This window comes from Oryzias latipes, chromosome 6, assembly GCF_002234675.1.
Source record: "Oryzias latipes chromosome 6, ASM223467v1".
Classification (NCBI taxonomy): domain Eukaryota; kingdom Metazoa; phylum Chordata; class Actinopteri; order Beloniformes; family Adrianichthyidae; genus Oryzias; species Oryzias latipes.
In genome coordinates this window covers 17,556,141-17,576,919 of record NC_019864.2, presented here as the reverse complement: position 1 = coordinate 17,576,919, position 20,779 = coordinate 17,556,141, and the positions used below count along the sequence as shown (strand labels likewise).

General features: G+C 37.4%; 1 protein-coding gene and 1 long non-coding RNA gene across 2 annotated transcripts in view; one reads left to right on the top strand and one right to left on the bottom strand.

Moving 5' to 3' along the window:
• tmem266 (transmembrane protein 266) overlaps window positions 1-17,439 on the bottom strand; it is a 21,529-nt gene extending 4,090 nt beyond the window's left edge. Inside the window, exons 1-7 of the mRNA XM_023955812.1 lie at window positions 17,242-17,439; window positions 16,046-16,145; window positions 13,069-13,257; window positions 3,952-4,106; window positions 2,030-2,103; window positions 409-465; window positions 138-276 (exon numbers count right to left, since the gene is read on the bottom strand). Of these exons, the coding sequence (XP_023811580.1) occupies window positions 138-276; window positions 409-465; window positions 2,030-2,103; window positions 3,952-4,106; window positions 13,069-13,257; window positions 16,046-16,059 (628 nt within the window). The 5' untranslated portion in view covers window positions 16,060-16,145; window positions 17,242-17,439. The remainder of the gene's footprint in view (window positions 1-137; window positions 277-408; window positions 466-2,029; window positions 2,104-3,951; window positions 4,107-13,068; window positions 13,258-16,045; window positions 16,146-17,241) is intronic.
• LOC110016399 lies at window positions 15,221-20,779 on the top strand. Its single transcript, XR_002873410.1, has 5 exons — window positions 15,221-15,873; window positions 17,435-19,127; window positions 19,220-19,313; window positions 19,423-19,575; window positions 19,673-20,779. It is a non-coding gene; the product is annotated as an uncharacterized LOC110016399 (long non-coding RNA).

Below are 20,779 nucleotides of genomic sequence, written 5' to 3'. Positions count from 1 at the left end.
TGGTATTAGAGAATTCCCACAAAAATGATTTATTAGAAACATCAAGCAGGTGGTGCAAAGATCAGAGTGGAAGGTCTGTCCTTGTGCACTGACAGTAAAGGGCAGGAGCTGAGGCCGTCAGCACCCCCTGGTCTCACCGTCAATGATCCTCTTGACCCTCCAGATGCGCAGTGTGATGATGAGACCGATAGCATCCCAGGGGCTGCTGGGACCATTTGCCACTGTGGAGGCCACCATAGGGGCCAGAGAAAGTACGATGATAGCTCCATCGAACACCTGAGAAAATCCCACATAACTGTCGTTTGTCAGAAGCTGTAATAGTTGCCAAGCTGAGTCATGTCTTTTACGGAATGACTCGGCAGCGAAGGCAGAAATGATTGGGGTCTCATGGGGCTGAAGAAAGCTTACCTCTACTTTGTTCTCTATGTAATCCCATATTCCCAACACCACTATCCTGAACACTGTCTGAAATAAGCAAAGGGAGAGTTGGAGATGGAGGTTAAATAGGATAAGATGGATTAAACCAGAACAATCATGCAAAGGAAGTTTTTGGTAACCTTAATATTTAATTTGAGAGTGAAGAAGTATCACTTCACAGATTTACTTTATTTCTTGTAATTTTGTCATACATAACATTATTTTTGCACATAAAACACTTTATTGAGCTTCCGCTGTTACAAAAAAAGAAAAAAAAACCTTCTCCAGCGTTTTTACTGTTTTTTAGATACTGCAGTAATAAAAAGTTTTATTTGGGGCAAAACCCATAAAAATGAAGCAGTCTCTGTTAATAAAGCTTGAACTTTTCTTTCAAAAATTTTATTAAAAGCAGATCCAGGGATCCACTTAACTCATTTAAAGATTTCATAAAATATTTTGTCATTTAAAAATGTTGCTTCAGCTTGCTCCACGATTTTTTTAAGAACATTTTTTAGACATTCATCTAAGTCAGGAATTCATCTTCAAGCTCAATATCACATCATGTTGAGGCAAAACTGATGCAAAGTTTATGCTTCACTTTTTGGATTATTTAAATCATTTATATCATTTTATTTATCAGTTATTTTTTGATGGTGCTTATTTTTTTGTTAATTTGAACACAAAATGTTGCATTAAAAGCACAAGAGTATAGAATTTAGTCTAGGTTTCGATTGAAGAAAAACAACCTTTGATGAAACCTAGATGAAATTCTCAATGCTTTTGAGTCAGAAACTCATTGAAGGCTTGTAACTTGTCAATTGTGAAAGAAAAATTGAAAAAGCAGCAATAAAATAAAATAAACCATTTACTCAAAAAAACAACACACAGAAGTGCAGTGAAGCTTTTGGTGTACTCTGCCTACATTTGATAGCATAATTTAAAACCAATTCAGTGTCTCTACAGCCTTCTTGTATGAGATCTGGTGTTTTAACATCTATGTTTAAAAATGTGTCCAAAAAGAGAAGTAATTTATAAAAGACGGGCAGAACTTTCCATCCGATTTCCGAAAAGAAACTTGTTGGAGTGTCTGGCATTTCATTTATTCGTCATTATATGGTGCTGACTCAGGAAAAGGGACGTTTCTTTTAGCTGTTAGTTTCTGTGTTTCACTGTGTCCTTTATTTCGTTAATATGTTACCATGGTAATGAGCTTCTATCCGGCAACTGAGCTCCCAAGGTTGCTGTCTAATGCACACAAAGTGGACACAGTAGGAAAAGCACATTCGACTTTACAACATGACAGATCGAACAAACTGCTTAAGTTTAAAGTTAATCCAGAGACGGTAAAAGTCTGAGCTGAACATGCAGCTTCCTGATTATTCTCAGTATCTGTGAAAATTGTAACTCTTTTATTTATTTTAAGAGTCCTCAATCAACGTTTGCTTTCCCTGAACAGTCTTTGAGAGAATGCAAGGGACATTTCATGGTATGGTTAATATTGCAAAGTGAACCTGCTGGTGCTCTTCAGGAGATACTGCACAACCTAGCATTAATCAAGCAGCTGCATCAGCTATAAATGAGATTGCTTTGGTGTTGAGCAGGGAAGACTCACCTCCGTGAAGAACACAGAGAGGATGGCCAAGCTGATCCAGTGGATGATGCTGGCAAACTGGAATGCATTATTGACTAAGGAGGCGAAACAGAATCTTACGTTATTCGTCTGGTTAGCTGTAATGTAAAGAAGTTAGAAATAAATACTGTTGTTTACTAAATCTAATGAATGAGACAGAAATGGGATCTTAATTACATCCACACATAAAGCATGATTGTAAATATTAATACACCTCATATGGTACAAGCATTTGTTTGCATTTGAAAATCCATTCATCATGCAAATGGTGGAGAGCATCAAACAGCTTTTGTGCACCAGCCAAACCATTTGTCTTTTTGCGCCACATCTCCCTCCATATGTCTTTGTTTGCTGTGTTCAACGATTTGTCTATCACTCCATCCATCTTTAGCAGCTGCCTCTGGCTCGCATTCCATCTTATTCTGATATCCACCTCCACACATTTGTCTTACTTCTGCCGTTATCTGCTCAATCAGGCAGACAGTCTTCAGGGAGTGTGAAGGCTTGAACGTGTTCAGATGCTACAGGAGACGGCATGCATCAGCTCCCTTACTTTAAACAGCCCGTGACTCCTGACCTTACACCTTGTCACAGATGAGTAACCTCCAGCCGCGCTGGATGGCATAAATGCAGGTAACATATTTAAGGAATCAGACTAAAAAACTGACCACTATTATGTTTTTAGTTCCCCACTTTAGATAAGCCCAAACTCTTTCCCCCCCCAAAAAATATTGGACAATGTGTTTAGAAAACACATGGTCACATGTTTAGTCAAAATAATTATTTTTTTCTTTTTTCTTGCAGAACCTGCTTCATGGATGGTTGAAGGAGTCGAAAAAAACCTGACAAGATTTGCTCCTCACTCTTACTATAACAGTATACTACTTTACAGCCATTATTTATTTTATTGTTCTAAGAAGGAGAACATCTTATTACGAAACAAAATATGATAATTTAACGATGACCAGTAATGGACTCCTGGCAGAATTTTTTTTGCAACCTTTTGACACAGCAGGAAAAATATCATTTTCGTATTTGAACTTGTACTGTAAAAGCAGGTTAAAGGCATAATAACAGAACAAATGCCCCCTCTGAGCATCTTTTGATCTATTGTAAAAGTGTTCTCAGTGGTCTTTTTATTATGATTATCCTGTTTACTTTGACAACATAAAAAAACTCTAGAAAACTTAGTTTCAGCAGTGGCAGGACTTCATTAGAAGTTTGTCTCTCAGTTGTTGGCGGGACTGTTGGTGGGGAGTAAGCCTACTCTCCCTTCCCATCATCCATCTTTTTAAACTCTCTCTCCTGCTAGCTTACAGACCCTCACACTCCCAACCTAACATTGCGGGTGCAACAAAGATGGCGAGTGAAATTGGAGCTATCCAGCCGTACAGTTCCGAGCCACGAGTCAGTTTGGATGTCAAAGCGAAGACGTACTTTGATCTGTGTGTCTACAAGTGGATGCATCAGAATGGTGAAGAGCAGGGAGCTTGTGGCTTGTTATTATAGGTTCTACTTTACATTTGGAAGGTTTTACCAATGACATTTTTTCGAATAAAAAATACTCTGTTATTTTAAGTTTAATCTTCTTTATAAATGTCCTCCATGAGAAAAATGCCACAAGAACAGGTTGAAAACACAATTTTACTCAGAGTGGGTGTTTAATAAAGGTAAAATGCAGATCTCTTTCCATGTCATTATATTTTTATGTCTTCACGTATTGATATGTGGTAAGATCATGTAGAAAACTGCTGTTTGTCTATAAATTTGTTTCTGGTAGACGTAGTACGAAACAAGTGGGACATTTTATTAAATTTGCTAAAAATCTATCTTGAACTTGATGAGTTGAAACCATTTCAAACCCTCTGAAATCAAGGGATTCCCAAAAACTGTTGTTTACTCACACTGCAGCAGCTTGGTGTCTATGAGCAGCTCCACGACCAGCAGCACAACCACCAAGATGACACTGGCTACGAGGAAACAGTTGAAGCTCGCTGAGAGCAGACAGACCTGCCATAGAGCTGCCCTTCGCCCACAGCACGGCTTCAGCCAGTTTGATCTGAGTTGTGGAGAAGTAACGAGACATGGCGGTAAGCACTGCAGAGCTGTTAAGTCAAAAATGAACACTTAAAAACAATTGGGATCTTTTTAGTTTTGTAGTTCATATTTCTGAAACAGATTGAAGGACATCCTCATAATCCAGATTGTCTTTTGCAATTTATATAATCCTACAAAAAGATATGTAGTTGTTTGTGCCCCGTACATACGCTCAGAAATGTCATAAAAACAGCTATTTCCCCTTTCCTGCAAAAATAATGTTATTTGTTGTCACCAATAAAAAAAAGAAAGCTTCAAATGATGTTTAATAGGTAGTTCATCCTCACAACATTCCTGTGGAGTTTTGGTATTGTTTGGGAGAGGTGGCAGTAGAGTTTCTGACTGGGCTGTTTAACAAGATCTTGCTGAGTGAGAGGATGCCTGAGGAATGGAGAAGTGGACTGATGCACATTTTTAAGAAGAAGGGAGACAAGGCAGAGTTGTGGAGGGATAAAGCTGAAGCTTCACACAATGAAGTTATGGAAAGAGTAGCAGAAGGTCAGTTGAAGACAGACAGGAATTTTTGTGAGCAACTATGGTTTCATGCCATGGAAGAGAACCACAGATATAATATTTGTGTAGAGGATACGTCTGGAGAAAAACAGAGAAGGTTAGAAGGAACTGCATTGAGTCTTTGCGATCTAGAGAAATTCTAAGAGAGATCTGCCTTGTTCTTGGTTTAGAGACAGTTGGTTTAGAGCAGAGCTGAAGATGTTGATCAGAAGAACAGCTCATGTTAGATGTTTTGGTGATAAATGGAGGCCCAGAAGAAGCTAAAAAGGAGGTTCATGGATCTAGTAAAGGAAGACATAAAAGTCGTTATTCCAAATGACAATGAGGCAGAGAAGAAGGTCAGGCCAAAGCGGATGATCTTCAGTGGCAATCCTCAAAGAAAGCAGATGAAGAACAAAGACAAAATAAGGTCTTTAGGATGACAGAAGTTATGGATTTATTTAACTATATATTCTTTTTGCTTGAACCTCAGTTTGACAGCAGCGAACAGAAAGGAAGCAGGATGCAGCCAGTTCAAACAGACTGGGATCCTTTCAACAGAAACTGGGGGAGAGCAGAGAGAGCTGGACAGAAACAGAGTCCAATGGGAGGAAACACAAAATAAGATCAGTAAAGTTGTGTCAAGTTTCCTTGATCCTTGACTACTCAAAGAGCACTTTTTTTTTTTTTTTTAAATAAACCATAATACAAAAAGAAAAAAAATAATCTTTCCATTTTTTAAAGTGTGTCTAAGTGCTCAAAAATCACAGATTACAGAAGAACAGAAGTTGTTCTTTGATTAAATTAGAATATTAACTATAAAAATAGCTCTTAAAGTTAAAAATATATGATTTTTTTCACATTTATTTAGGAAAATGAGGCTAAATGGTTTCTGCAAAAAATTGCTTTATAATGCTGCAACAATTACAAGTTGTGAAATTACCTTTTGTATAGAATAAGCAAAGCTAAAAACAAATTTTTGTTGTTGTTTGAAGTCTTCAATAAGGCAATAGTAGCAGTTATGCTTGATGGTGTAAAAATATGCAGTAAAGCTCAGTTAAACTCAAAATGATGCCAAAATCAAACAAACAAACTAAAAGATCTCGAGCTCTGAAACTGGGGTGATGTGTAAAAATGTATAACTGAATAATTATAGAAAATGTGGATTTCCTATTGGAAAACCTGGACTTTGTTCAAACACACTATCCATGCAACTCACCTTTTGTGAAAAGGCTACATGAGTTCACAATTTAAACTTGCACCTGATTTTTGTGAAGGCAGCGTCCCTGGTGAAGAGAACAGGAACAGCAACGCTGTGTCAAACCACATTCTGCACATGCACACATTCCTGGTGGGGAACTAACCCGTCTGGAATTTGGAGTATGAACTCTGAAGTCATTTGCTACGTCATGAAACTAAAACAAAGTCTTATTCAATGGCAAATTTGAGACTTATTTGTTCGCCAAATGCTGGGAGACAATTAAAGAAAAAACAATTTACATAGAAAAAAAAATCCTCCTTTCAAACATAAAATATTTAATAATTTATTAAATTAGTTTGGTAAATGATTAAATCAATGTATCTGATTATTATTACTATAATTTGGGGTAATGCATAAAAAAACTATTCCTTTGTTGATCTGGACTTTTTCAACCAGAGATGAACTGCGGCTTTCTACAACAATCGCATCAGCCAGTGCCAGCCAATGAGGAGCCCCATACTCAAGGTGACAAACGAAGGTGAAGGATAAATGATATCACTTGCAGTAACCACAGAGACAGCCAATGAACCGGTCTGTTTGGTGGGAACAAAGTCAACCCCATCTGCTGGGTGGAAAAGTAGCCAAGGAATCGAGGAGCTTGCTGAGAAAATTGTTTAACATGCAGGCACCAGACATGTGTGTGAAACAAAGAGGATGTAAGAAGCATGCCTTTAAATGGCATCACCTTATTTAAAAAGACTTTAATTTAACTCACACTGTGTGAAATCATAATTTATTTAGATCTTTTCCACAAGCCCGACAGAAAAAGTCATTAATTTAATAAAGCTGTAAGGGAATACCCCGTCTGGAGGCACAGTAAACGGCGGTGATGGATTACCGCACGCTCAGAAACTTAATTTTAGGCATATCACTTTAAACCTTGAACACTAAGAACCTGACGCTTTCATGAGGAAGGAAGACAGATTTGGCCGCGGAGTAAAATCCCCTCTCTTTGGAGTCAAAGAAGACTCAAATTAAAGCAGAAATGATCTGAATTAAGAATGAAACATGTCTCAAACAAATGAACAACGTAAAAAAAATGACTTTGCAGAGAAAAAGGAGTAGATGTTTGCAGTTTGCCAAAAGGACAAGTGACACAAAGAAGCACACAGAAAGGCTTCTTGCAGCAGACAGACAGAGGAGATTAGATTATTAACTGATCTATGTTGTCGAGCAAGTAAAGGGATTGTTTCTGTAAACGATGGTGGTTGCAGAATGACCACTCCATTTGGATAAAGCGGCCATGTGGGAGCACTGGCACAGGTGAAACAGTCTGGCTGCTCTCTTGGGGAAAATTCACAAATTAAAAAGTGTTGGTTCTTTTCCAGGATGGACCTGCTCATAATTTATTTGAGTTTCTAAAATTCAGGTTATTTTAATTTGAAATTTTTAAGTAACCCTATGAAAAGTAAAAAAAATAAAAAAATAAAAACAGAAAAGTGTTACAGAGGAGAAATATTCTGCTTTACAATAAATAAATAAAAAGTTAAGATTTTACCATAGACAGGCTGTCACTGCAAAAACAGGCCCCTTGGAAATAAGTCAAACATTCTTCCCTCGTTAGGAAATATTCTTTAAAAAGAAAACAAATTTGGCCAATGCGGTAAGAAAATGGTTTCTAATATAAGAATTCTAGTCACTAAAACATGTTTTCTCAAATTAAAGTAATTTTGTTATTGAGAAACTTTCTTGATAAAATTACTTTTATTGCAAGACAGGAAATAGGAAAAAAATATTCTTGAAACAAGTGTCTTTTTAGGTTCTTGAGATTTTGTTTTTGCAATGTCACAACTTAAATTTTGCTATTTAAATTGTATTTTTATCTACCAATAGGTCGCCTGTCTCTGTTTTAGGCTGGTTTTAACTTCATGTACTGTTTTTCAAAAGTAACGTACTTTGCGTTTAAACCTGAAGACAAAACTGAAAACCTTAAGTCAAATTACCAACTACAAACCCAACTGCTGCTAAAATTCAAACAGTTTTTCACTTTTTTCCCCCCATTTGACCATTTACCATGTTTTCCTGCGATGTTCCATTTATAGAAATGTATTCCTCTTAATATTATGTTCATGAACATTCTCAAAATTATAGCCCTAAACCCCTACTGTGTGCATTTTTACCTATACATTCATGACCTCTACTCATTTAAAAGGTAAATGTTTACCTTAAAAAAAACTTTAAATATGACAGAAAGATACAACTGAAGTCATGTTTTAATTGATATGATCTAATCAGGTAAATAAGCTCCAACTATTATATTTGATTTGGTTTTGTTTTTGAAAAATTATACAGTGGTGGACAAAATTGTTGGTACCCCTCAGTTGCATTTCTATCTATCTATCTATCTATCTATCTATCTATCTATCTATCTATCTATCTATCTATCTATCTATCTATCTATCTATCTATCTATCTATCTATCTATCTATCTATCTATCTATCTATCTATCTATCTATCTATCTATCTATCTATCTATCTATCTATCTATCTATCTATCTATCTATCTATCTATCTATCTATCTATCTATCTATCTATCTATCTATCTATCTATCTATCTATCTATCTATCTATCTATCTATCTATCTATCTATCTATCTATCTATCTATCTATCTATCTATCTATCTATCTATCTATCTATCATTTTTTTACCCTGACCCCTGTGAGTCTCTTGTCAATTTCTCTTCCTCTGCTGCGATAACTTTAAACCCCTGTGGTTTCTCCACTATTTACTTCATTCACTTCACTCCAATCTGCTGAACTCAGCAGGCATGGGCAGAGGAAAATGGACCACAATGGTGCACCTGCAGGCTGTTGAACGGCAGAAACTCAAACTCATTCATGCTGCTCAATAATCCTTTACTACTCCTTTCCATGATATACAGGACACTGTGGGCTTGTGGAGGTATTCATTGTACAATGAAATTATGCTTATGAAGGCAAGTTATCATTTGTAGTCAACTGCAGGCTTTGGAGATTTAAATCCCCAATGCTATAAATCTTTTACAATTTGCGGCTTAAGTGGAACAATGCATTCAAAGGGAAATCATTATGATAATTATTCAATTAAATGAAATTTTTGCGGTATTATTGAGGCTTGAAGAAAAAAAAAAGGAATTATCTTGCATTTTCACCTGGAATACAACAGTGCAGAGGGGGGCAAAGCTTCAGCTTTTACATGAGAAATGAGCTACAGATCCCAAACAAATAGAAATGAATGGAGGTCTTTTTGCAGAGCAGCAGACAGGCTGCACCTGATAAAAGGGCTCCCATCAGGGCACTGATGAAAGCCTTTTGCTCTTGTCCTTTGCTCTTGGCCCAAAAAGCAATCTCACACTTTGCATGCCTGTGCATATTAACAGTCCCATAAACCCAGCACTCAAATGTCATCTATTGTGTCACAGGCTGAACCAGATAAGCGAGTCAAAGAGACAGAGTGGGCTGTTTCTGTGTGGGTTTCAAAAGGAATGGAAAAATGTTTTGTCCCTTTTTTTAGAGATCCATCCTGACAAAGTCGGTACCGTGAAGCTCAAATTGTAGCCACCAAGATTCTTTCAAAACAGCAGTAATGACTTTGGTGACTCATTTTGAAACACTTGTGACATCATCTTCCCTCGTCCTTGAGCATTCACAGGCATTATGTGTTTGTGTTTAGTGAAGGATCTGCTTTTGACTCAATCAGATATTAAAATGATGTTTGGCAATGTAGTCAGTCTTCATTTTAGCACAATTGTATCAGTTTACTAATGTTGTATTTACCATGGAGCAGCACTGTTTTATAAAAAAAGGTCACAACGGGAAATACGTTTTGGGGAACAAAAACTCTGATGCAGTCCTTCACTTCTTCTCTAGTCAAAGCAGCAGTTCATCCTGGGTCAGCTAAAATCTTACAGTCTGATTTAAGATCAGTGGCAATTGCTGTGGAGGCATGCTAAACAGATGCAGGGATATGCTTAAGGTCAGCTGCAAATGTAGAAAAAAAATTTGAAAAATGCATGAAAACTCATGGTGAGATCACATTTCAAAAAGTTGCACACTCTCTCATCCAGCCGTCTATTTTCTTAATCCACTATATCCCTTTCGGGTTATTGGGTTGCTGGAGCCTATCCTGGTTAGTGTAGGGTACACCTCGGACAGGTCACCAGCCTGTCGTAGGGCAAACAATCACTCCCACACACACATCAAGAGACAAATTAGAGTAACCAATCAACCTACGAAGCATGTTTTTGGACTGTGGGAGGAAGCTGGAGTGCCCGGAGAAAACCCACGCATGGACAGGGAGAACATGCAAACTCCACCAAGAAAAGACGCAGCCGGGATTCGAACCAGTGCGAGAGTATAAACCACTCCTCCACCATGCAGCCCACACGCTCTCATTTCTTTTTGACATAAAATGGAAAATATTTGAATTTCACGAATATAAGTTTAGGACTCCCTATTATTGTTATTCAAGACCAAGTTATAAATCTGACTGGATCATATTTGGGCAAACAAATTTATCATCTCTGGGTGGCTCATCTATTACATTGTCAATAAATGTAATCTAATTCATGAACACCCACCTCATATAGTAACTCATTATTAAAAAAAACACGCTAATTCAAGTCAGATCTAACAATCCTCTGCAGACTGATGGTACCTCTTTTATCATTATTTATTTGGGCTGTTGACAATTCAACATACATGAAATTGATGAAGTTTAAAACCATTGGGTTTTTGAGATGTTTTTTTTCATGTTCTTTCTTTAATAGTTAACTGAGCTTCGTCATTTCAAATGTGTACACCAGAGTAACTGTGCATCAGCTGATGCCACCACAGAACATTCTACTGTATTTAATAGGAAATCCCCAGGCAATCCCAAAAACTTATGTTCAAAAGCCTTTATCTGAATGGGAGAAGAAAATGTCTGGATACCAGTCCTGTTTGAGAAGCAGGGATCTTCTGGTTTTGAGACTAATAGATGATTTTTTTTTATACGAAGCTGAAAAGTGAAAAGTAACTGTATGTTATGGTTAGATTTCCTGTGAATACTACTTTTTTTTGCTTTTGTCCTGCTGAAATCAGTTTACATTAACCATCAGAAAAGTAAGAGATGTTTCAGTAAAAGACAAGATGCATTAACAAGGGTTTTTGTGACCAGAATAATGATCCATGTAGCCCATTTAGCCTATGCTGTAAGGCAGCTACACTTATACTATGTAGATCAGATGACAAGAAGGGCATAACAAAAATGTCTGCAATTCTTTCATTGAAACTTCCTGTGAGTTTAAGGGCAGCTAAACCTTTTATTAAACTGCTTAGCTCAACATAAAATCAGCATGTACTGTGTGTGGCCTTGTTCCATGAACATGCACCTCCTACACGTACACCTACGTGCCGTAAGAAATAGCCATGAGCAGTGGCTAAGCAAGACTAAATTGCGTCTCTGATGCATTCTCCTCTCCTTTTTGATGCATGTTTCACATTTTTGCTGCTGCAGTCACATCAGAAAAGGAAGACAAGGAAGGAAGTACCAGTGATGGAATGTAGGTTATGTAGTATAATAAAAAAATATTTTTAAAGGCTTTGATTCTGTTTGGCAATGGTGAAGTGCTGACCCCCTTCAGCACACATAAAATATACGTTTTTTGGATTATTTTTTTGACTTGGGGAACACCTCTTAGGTAGTATCGATTAATTCATGAAGTTTTTTTTTTTTTTTTCATTGTTACAGAATTGGGTCTTGACAGCAGTCATAACTGGTCTGTTGTTGGAATGATTAACGCAAGTATGAAACTGCAATGGCAAACACTTCTTGGAATGCCCGTCTCCTGAAATTCAAAGAATTCAGTCAGGGAGTGAAACTTACAGGCATATTTTTCTCGGCTCAACACCGCCGTCTTTTCACTTTTACAGTGCTGACTTCATAACGACACCAGAGATATGTGAGGTTTTTTTCACATAACACCATCAGACAGACTCATAATAAGGTGCATGTTCTTCTTCTGGACACTCATAATCTGTATTTGCTGCTTTTTCTGCCTGTTTTGTGAATGATTTGAGGTTGGCTGACAGAGTTTGGGACAGAACCCATCTGTCACTGCCCTTCTTGCCTACAGAGCTTTTGATCAGAACCAGGCAAAGACCAGCCACCCAGACTTGGTCAGCTGATGCACTGGGGGTTGGATAGTGAGACTCCGGATGCTCCAACAAAGCTTATGCTGTTTGTCTGCTTCTGACTACTTGGATGACAGAGCATCAGTGTATGAGTCACACATACTGAGTGGAAAGCTGTGGATACTTGCTGTGTGTAAAGGGGGGTGGGGGTATTAAAAAAATAAATAAAAGACCAGGAAAGCAGCATGGCAATATGTTGATGAAAAAATATTCAGATTTTGCTGCCAGAAATAGACACCACTGAGAGCTCTGACATTTCTGCCGGTAATCAACGTTTTTAACCGAAACCTGTGTGGTGGACAGAATCTGCTGTGTCATTTGATTAACCCTTGTGCTATCTTATGACCCCACCCTTGCATTGACGTGTTCTCCCTACCATGACAAAAGTGAAGAGGATTTCATGTAATCCATGGACACAAGTAAAGATCACTAATCATTGAAGAAAAAAGGTTCAGCCTACTGTCTTGTGGGGTCTAGATGACCCAACTCCCAATGTTAAAGTGCCTAGGATAGTACAAGGGTTAAACTAGAACATCGTCAGAAGTGACGAGCATTTAACATAGTGACAGGAACACATTTATGGTCAAATGTCTCTTTCCAAGCCAGGATCTGGTATGAAAGAAGGAAGACTTTACCATCTACAGGAAACAGCTAGAGATCATTTTTAATGCCCGTGTAGTCAAATTGGGACTTCTTTGACAGAAACAAATACATTATAGCATAATATTTCTAAGTCTTTCCTTTCTGAAAAGTCAAGCAAGTATTTTAGTTTTGTGACTTACTTAAATTATTGACTGAAAGATTTTGTTATCAAACCTGCAACTAAGTTTCTCAGTATTCCCAATTTGTGAGTGAAACTACTTTAAAGGTCAAGCGTTGATGATTACTGAAGTGGTCTGTTTTCTTTAAGTTTTAGCAGCTTGACCTTTTCTGCTCAGTGTGGTATGCTGCTGTCTACAAACTGTAAAAGTTTAGAACTCTTATTGCCAAGCAGCTGAAAGAGCCCACAGCTTACCCGTCTCTGTTGTCCTCTTCATCTGGGTTGGAGATGAGCTGGGATCCAGCGAGGGATATGTCCAGAGCAGCCAGAGGCAAGTCTCTGTAAGCAAAGCTCACCAGCTGGACTGGAGCCACACACTGGTTGTCCTCCTCCACCTGCTGGGAGATGACCTCCAGCTCTGGTGCTCTCACCTGAGCTGGATCTCTGTGACACATAAAACAGCCAAAGCAGCCCTATTACCACCACCATTGGTTTCATTTTGACACTATCACCTTATAAAATTTATAAAAATAAAAATGTATAAAAATAATTTTTTTACACGCCATGTAATTGTGTAACCTGTTTTAATTGCACATTGCTCGAGCCAGCCTATGGTCTGGACTTTGGGCACTGAAGCCATAATTGGTTGTTTTTTTTTTTTAAAGTTTGGACTTATCTGATTTAAGCATCAGAAGATGCTCTCACTCTTGCTTCCCTTGTCTCAATGGATAACTCCCCGGTTATACTCATGGTGCCTATTGGTTGACCTTCGAATTCTACATTTTAAAGAAATAACTGACTGTTTGCAAACATTGACACATGTCTTCAAATATTTTTTAAAAGTTGTTAGACTTCATATTATTTCCATTAAAGATTTTCACTGTTCAATGATGTGCTAATGGGAAACATTTTATGCAATTGCCTGCTGATCATTTATTTGCTAACGAGTACCAAACGTTTTCTCTTTTTCTTTGTTTTCTATGATTTGATTTAGAGATTTTGCACAAGCCGTTTTCTTTTGTTTTGAAGTTTATCCAGTCATTCTTTTGCTTGGATATTTGCTGTTATGAGTCATATTATTGCTTAACAGACTAGGAAATCCTGTTTGTGGAAAGAGATTAGTATGGAAGCCGGTGATACAATTTTCAAAGTCACAAATGCAACATAACAAAAACATCTTGACGAAACCTATTTTTTATCCTTTTAATTTTTTCTGAGGTTAGCCAAAGTTGCCAAACCTGGTCCATGCAGGAATCCTTTTTTGTTTTGCTAAACAAACTTGAGAATTCAGTGATTCTACATCCTTTGTGGAGCACCTGAAGCAATATGCGACAATTGGGTGCTCACCTTTAAGAACTTACTTGATTTTCAATATACAACTCTTCACTGGGGACTCCTTTAATAGCTTATTTGTGTTCTTTACACAGTCAGTGACAAACTCCTGCCAAACGCATACGCCTGTATATTCTAGTTGTGTCTGCAGAGTTGGCACCTCTGAACTGCAACAAGGACCCCGATGATTTATGAGAGACACAACTGTTTAGTCCATCAAAATCACATTTACAGACAATAACAGAGTAGGCAAGGGGGCATTGCAAACGGTGCCCACTTGAGTGGCTGGTTGCCATCCTGAGAAGAGGAAGCTTTACATCCCAGCACTTTGTCCCAGTCAACAATGATGGGAAAGAACAGCCAGCAGGAGTCGGGTGGTTTCCAGATACAATGCAATAGCGGCAAACATTACAGAAAACAGAAGAAAAGAGAGAAAACCCACAAAGAGATGAACAAAAATGCTAATTGTGCGTTTTTGTTCTGAGGTCAGTTATTTTAGAGCCAAAATGAATAGTCTGCAGCTCAATTTCATTTTATTTAAAGGTAACTGCACCAAATAAGAACATTCTGTTATTCTTTAACTAAGTTTCTATAGCACACTTTTATGTAAAGTTTTTATTTCACTGATTGGATCACAGTTAAATACAGTTTAGTTTATCCTCCCAAAAAACACACATTTGTATTTTCGCTGCTACAAAAGTATTATGTTAATATGTGATCATTCAAAATATTAAAATACTGTTTAGTGTTTTTAAAGCACTCTCTTAAAACCCTAAACCTCATTTTTTGGTTCATTTTGGTTGAGGGTACTTATTCCTTCTCTTGGTGAAACACGTTAACAAGCAGGTATTAAAGCTTGACATGGAAATCAAAATAATCATGATTAATCTAATTTTTCGTGTGCAAAAAGCATCACTTGCTTTTCATAACGGAGCTGATAAATAGACATAAAAATAAAAAAAATTATGTAAAATATCATAAATGGACTTTATATTAGGCCTATTTTGTCCAGATAAAAACATCGATTAACATCTCCATCGTTAAATTCCTGCTTTGAAATTTTTTTATTTTACAACTTTTGGTTTGTTTGCTACTGTGCGAATGTGACATATACTTGTTCTATTCTCCACGGCAACATGTAAAAAGTCTATTGTTTAACTCTTTTCCAGACAAATGATAAATAACAGTTCCACAGAATTGGAAAAATTGTTGTAACCATATTTCAAACAACAATAAATATCATGTGACATGAAGCCCCAACACTTCACACAGAGTTCAAATTTCAATTTGCAAAATTTTCTGTGCCTTTCGGTCCTTCTGACCTCAATATCTTGGGTCAACTGGTCATGGTAAATTATCTGTAGTGAAATTAAAAGCATAAAGGCTAGGGATGGACCTTAAACATTTATTGGTGGTGTGAGGCACAGACAAAGGTCCCTACTGAATGCCATTGGCTATTTGTGCTCTGCACGAGATTCAGCTGACTGAACACACTTTGCATTCACCTCTTACTGCACTCCACACTATACTCCGCTTGACTTTCTCCCTCTCAGCTCCTTCCCCTTTCCTTCTATTGGCTCCAGCCCTGCTGTCATCAGAATGCAGGGCTTGTCGGGAGGACCTCACACAGAGTAATTATTAATAACAGAAGATGACATGTAAAAACCTCTATTGAATGCCAAGTGGAGCTAGCAGAGAGTGTGCCTGTTTGAAAATCACTAAAAGAAGGTGGGTGACACTATTCAGGTTCTGCTCTGCTAATCACGTTCTCGCCTTTCTGACATTTTCTAGTTTTAGTCTAGTTTAGTTTTCCAGCTTTTTAGTCTAGTCTAGTTTTCCAGCTTTAAACAAAGATTCAAAATGTTGTGTTTCATATAAAAGGTGGGTGTAGTGTACTTACTGGGTGTTGCTCATCTCAAATCTTGTAGTTACAAAAAGATCTCCGAAATGAATTATGAGGGTTCACCACTTTGGAGATCTGGCACCTACCACACCTGCAACTGCAGAAAACATCTTTAAAAAAAGATTAAATAAATGGATGCACATCATTATCTGAAATTAGGATTAGCAGTCACTCGATTAACAATGACTTTAGGATCTCTAAATTAACAGGAAATAGATGTTGGAGGACATGTTGCAGAGAACAAACATTCTCTTTGTCCAAGATTATTATAGTGGGATTTTAGTGAACATATCCATTCTGGTGTTGGCTTTGCACTGTTGTGTAATTTCTTTTTTTAAGTGCACTAAACAGCAATGCATTTTAAATCACCTCCAAGAACTGAGGAACATCACACCACTTGCATAGTAAGTACAGATGAATGGTAGCTCTGTGTGTCATGACTTAGAGAGCCATTCATGTCATCCCAGCTGCTTAGATCATAAAGGTGAAAACATAGCTGCTTAAGGTATATTATGGTGGACAACAGCAAAAAAGACATGAAGAAAGTTAAGTTTGTTGTGATTTTGAAAACACTGACCCAGAGACAAACTCTAAATGTAATGGCAGAGTCAGCGTTACAGCGGAGTAATCTAGTGAAGCGCAGCAGATTAAATGCTTCTCAGGATACATCAACACAGGTCATTCAAGGGCTAAAAGTGATACTGTTTCACCGCAGTGGCACAGGATGAGGACTTTGGTGAGATTCGTTTGAAGACAAGTTAGGTTCAGAGAGAAACAGATGATTGTGGAGATTGCAGCAAAAACGCCTCCATTATGGTAAACTCACAGGCAGAGAAATCCTGACATGAGATGAATTAAGTCACGCCAGAACAAAGGCATTTCCCGATCAGTATTTTGAGTTTTCCCCCTGCTGCCATAACTACAGCTTTGAGTGGGTGGCTCATAAGTGAAGATGCTTGTCCACAAAGGCAGCAAATTCTGTTTCATTTTATGAGACAAACACTGCTTCTGTTCCAGCGTTTAGTTTGCAGATGGCATAAAGGGGCGAATGCAATCATTTCCTACTGTCATGATGCATTTTTTGCAAGGTGCTCACAGAGGCCATGAAGCCTCAGTTTTTTTTTTTTTGTTTTTTTGCACAAATCCACCTTTTAGTTAGAAAGATCCCAAAGATGCTGCAGAGATGCACTAACCTGTTATTGCTCTACATCGTGCCGAGTATGGTGGTGACTCCTTTGCCCTCGCAGTGCTGATGATGGTGATAATTCCCTCCTCGATGATGATGATGATGATGCTGATAAAAACGATCAGTGTAAGGGAAGCTCAGATCTGGTGAGTAGGATGCGATTAGCCCTGAATTTGCGTTGCATCCATATCTCCCCTCAGAGAACCGTGCCCAATGGAAACACCTCCTCCGGTCTAAACGCACCATACTTCATCGGAGACGTCGAGACTGTCACTGAAGCAGCAAGGTAATAACAGCTTCAGGGGGTTGGTGGAGGGGGGTGGAGGAATAATGCGCCTGCGGGGCTTCCCCCACAATCACATCAGGGAGTCGATCAGCTCGATAGTAAGAAGAAGGCTCAGGAGCTGTCCAGGGTCTGAAAACGGAATTCCAGCGGTAACAGATGCGTGACGATGCGTTACGCCTCAAGAAAAGACGTTGTTTTGTTTGTTTACTAAACGCAAAAATAGCGAACTGACATAACATAGACAATATTTCTATTTTAAGACACACGGAAAAAAAAACAACAAAAAAAACGACATACGTCCCTGTTTCTTTGCCACCCTGGAAGTCTCGTCGGAGAAGAACGCACTCGTTTGAGTATCACACTTCCTCGCGATAGCAAGCTACCATGTCCGTTAAAGGAAAAGCCTGGCTTTGAACACTAAAATACATACATACATACATACATACATACATACATACATCCACACACACACACATATATATATATATATATATATATATACTGGTGTAAAAAGAAACTGAGTACTGTGGAATATCTTAAAGTGTAATAAAGCTGGGAGACCACATCCAGATTTTTTTTTATTAAAAAAAAAGAAAATTCTTGTGAATGTCGAAAGGAAAATGTTAAGACTGCCACAATATTTATTCATCTATGTTTTATTGGGAGGTAGTTTAAAGTCTTTGCAAAGCACAGCATGAAAAGGTGGATGGGTAAAAAGATCAAGTGAAACATTTTGAAACAGCTCTGAGCTTTAAAGATCTGTAAACTCTTATGACCCAAGATAATATTTGAGCTAACCCTCTACACAGATAGTCCCAGGGATCCAGGTAAACAGAATGAATTGCTGTGGTAATAGAACCCAAATGTGACGTCTACTTATGTCTACGCCAGATCTTAAAAGGTTAAATGAAAAACATTTAGCTGGAAATCTGACCGCAACCTGTATGAAACTGAAACCCAGAAACCTTTAGTGAAATAATTTTAAAAATGACAATGAAGAACAAAACATAGCTAAACGGTGAGTTGAGCCACCGTTCAAAGGTATTTAGGAGGTCATGATGTTGCTGTACTGTCAAAGTTTCCCATGAGTTTGTTCCACATTTTTCCATGGCCTCAATTCATCACCATCTCACTAAAGCAAAATTACGCAAGGGCCATTTTACTTGAAATGACCTTTGACGACCTCTCACTTATTTGTGGAATGCTCAGAGACCTGCACACTTACAAATTACAATCAGAAACCAAAATTTGCAAACCAGACAAACGGCATTCTTACATTCTTCACACAAACACACCCACAAGACGAAGTCACCAGGAATAAAGGGCTTCATTGTGACTTACCTTGGATCTAGTGTGAACCACTGAGAGTTGGAACTGCATGAGCTGGTAAGACATATCTTATGGATTTGTTTAAAATATGCCTCATCAATATTTAACAATTCCTTAAAGAAAGATTACATTTAAAGAAATGTCATCGTTGAGCTGTTAGTACTTCTGACTGTTCTTTCTTTCTTTTTTTTTTAAGAACTATTTTCCATTGCTTTGTTTTTTTTTTCACCTTTAGCCTTGAAAGGAAGCAGGACAAATATTTGTACTTATGATGGCAGGTAACAATAAAACAAAAACTTTTATACTAAAATGTCCCTTAAAAAATCTTTACATTTATCAAAAAATTAAAGAATATGTTGCATCTCATTAGAACACGGTGAGCCTTGCAGTGGGCAGGAGGCCAGTTTCTGCATGAATGGGGCAACGTGCTACAAATTATCCTCTATGGATTCACTCTCATGCGTGTAAGTTTCACTTAAAAACATTCACAGAAAGATTTCTTTAAGGATAAAAAAAGGAACTTCTCTTTCTGCTGTTGGATGGATTACTTATTTTTCACTTCTTCCATTTTAGGTGTAATGTAAATTACAAAGGCAGCAGATGTGAACATTATCAGCTACTCACCCATTCTCCAACTGCAGAAAACGCAGGTTTAGTTGCAGCGTTGGTCATTCTTGTCATACTCATCTTAGTGGCGCTGGCGTTCATTATCTTCAAAGTATACAAGTAAGTAATTTGTGAGTTCCAGTGCTTCCGGAACATCTGTAAATACAAAAGTGTGATTTTAAAAAGCGGATAAACATAAGGGATTTTCTTTGCACAGGTTGGTGAAAGCAAAGAACTCCAGTGATTCCAGGCCTCAGCAAAAATATTGGGGAGTCAAACCCAGTGTTTGAACTTCTCTCACATTTTTTGGACTCCTTGTATGTTTATGTGTGCGAGAAAGCAAGAGAAAGGAATGTGTGACTCATTATGAAGCTAATATTACCAGTGAGTGTCAAGTTCTTTTTGAGCCCCAGTTAAAATGTGATATTATGAAGAGCAATAAAATGTCTTTTACATTTTACTCTTAATAAGCTGTAAAAAAAAGAACAGTACTTTTTGTGTACAATGAGATGCCGACAGATCATCGTATCCAATTATCATCATAAAGTTTTTAACCTTCTTAATCCACTGCTTATTTAAACTTTTACAGCATCTTGGCTGCTGTCTGAATTGTTTTCTGTGATGTCACTTACCAAAATACACTTTGCCATTGTATTTTTAAAACTTGATTCTGCAAAGCTGGAAAAGCAAGAAAATGCACGGCTAATTAGAGTGCTTCATTCAAGTATAATTAGACCATATGTCAAACCATTCACCAATTCTTTTAAGTCTAAAGATAACCCCACACAGTGAGTTTTAAAAAGGAAAATTATGCAATCACGTGACTGTTAAATTAACCTGCGTGGGAGACGGATAAAACTTGTTAGACAGCATAATTCAAAATGTTTATGTTTCTCCCACTATAAAACTTGTTATTGTAGAAACTAAAACTGGAGTGCTGACATTTTAAACACATAAAAAATGTGTATTTAAAATTACATAAAGAGATTAGAAAAGCCTGGGAGAAGCTTTTCAAATCTCTTTATTTGCCAATATCTTATAAAGTCAATATGCAGATTTTTAAAAAGGAACATGGAAAATATAGTGTTTCTCATAAAATGCTTTGTAGCATTGAACAGCAATGTTTCCTGTGACACAATCTTATTTTTTAGGTCTTTCTCTTCAAGATTAAAGAAATAAAGGGATTTTTAGAGTTATTTAATTTAGTTGTCTAATTTTAACATGATTTTCCTTTTGACAAATGTTCTGTAATTCTTTAAAGCACTTTAACTGTCCTGTGGATGAACTGTATTTTACAATTAAATTTAATTTATCTTATCTGTCA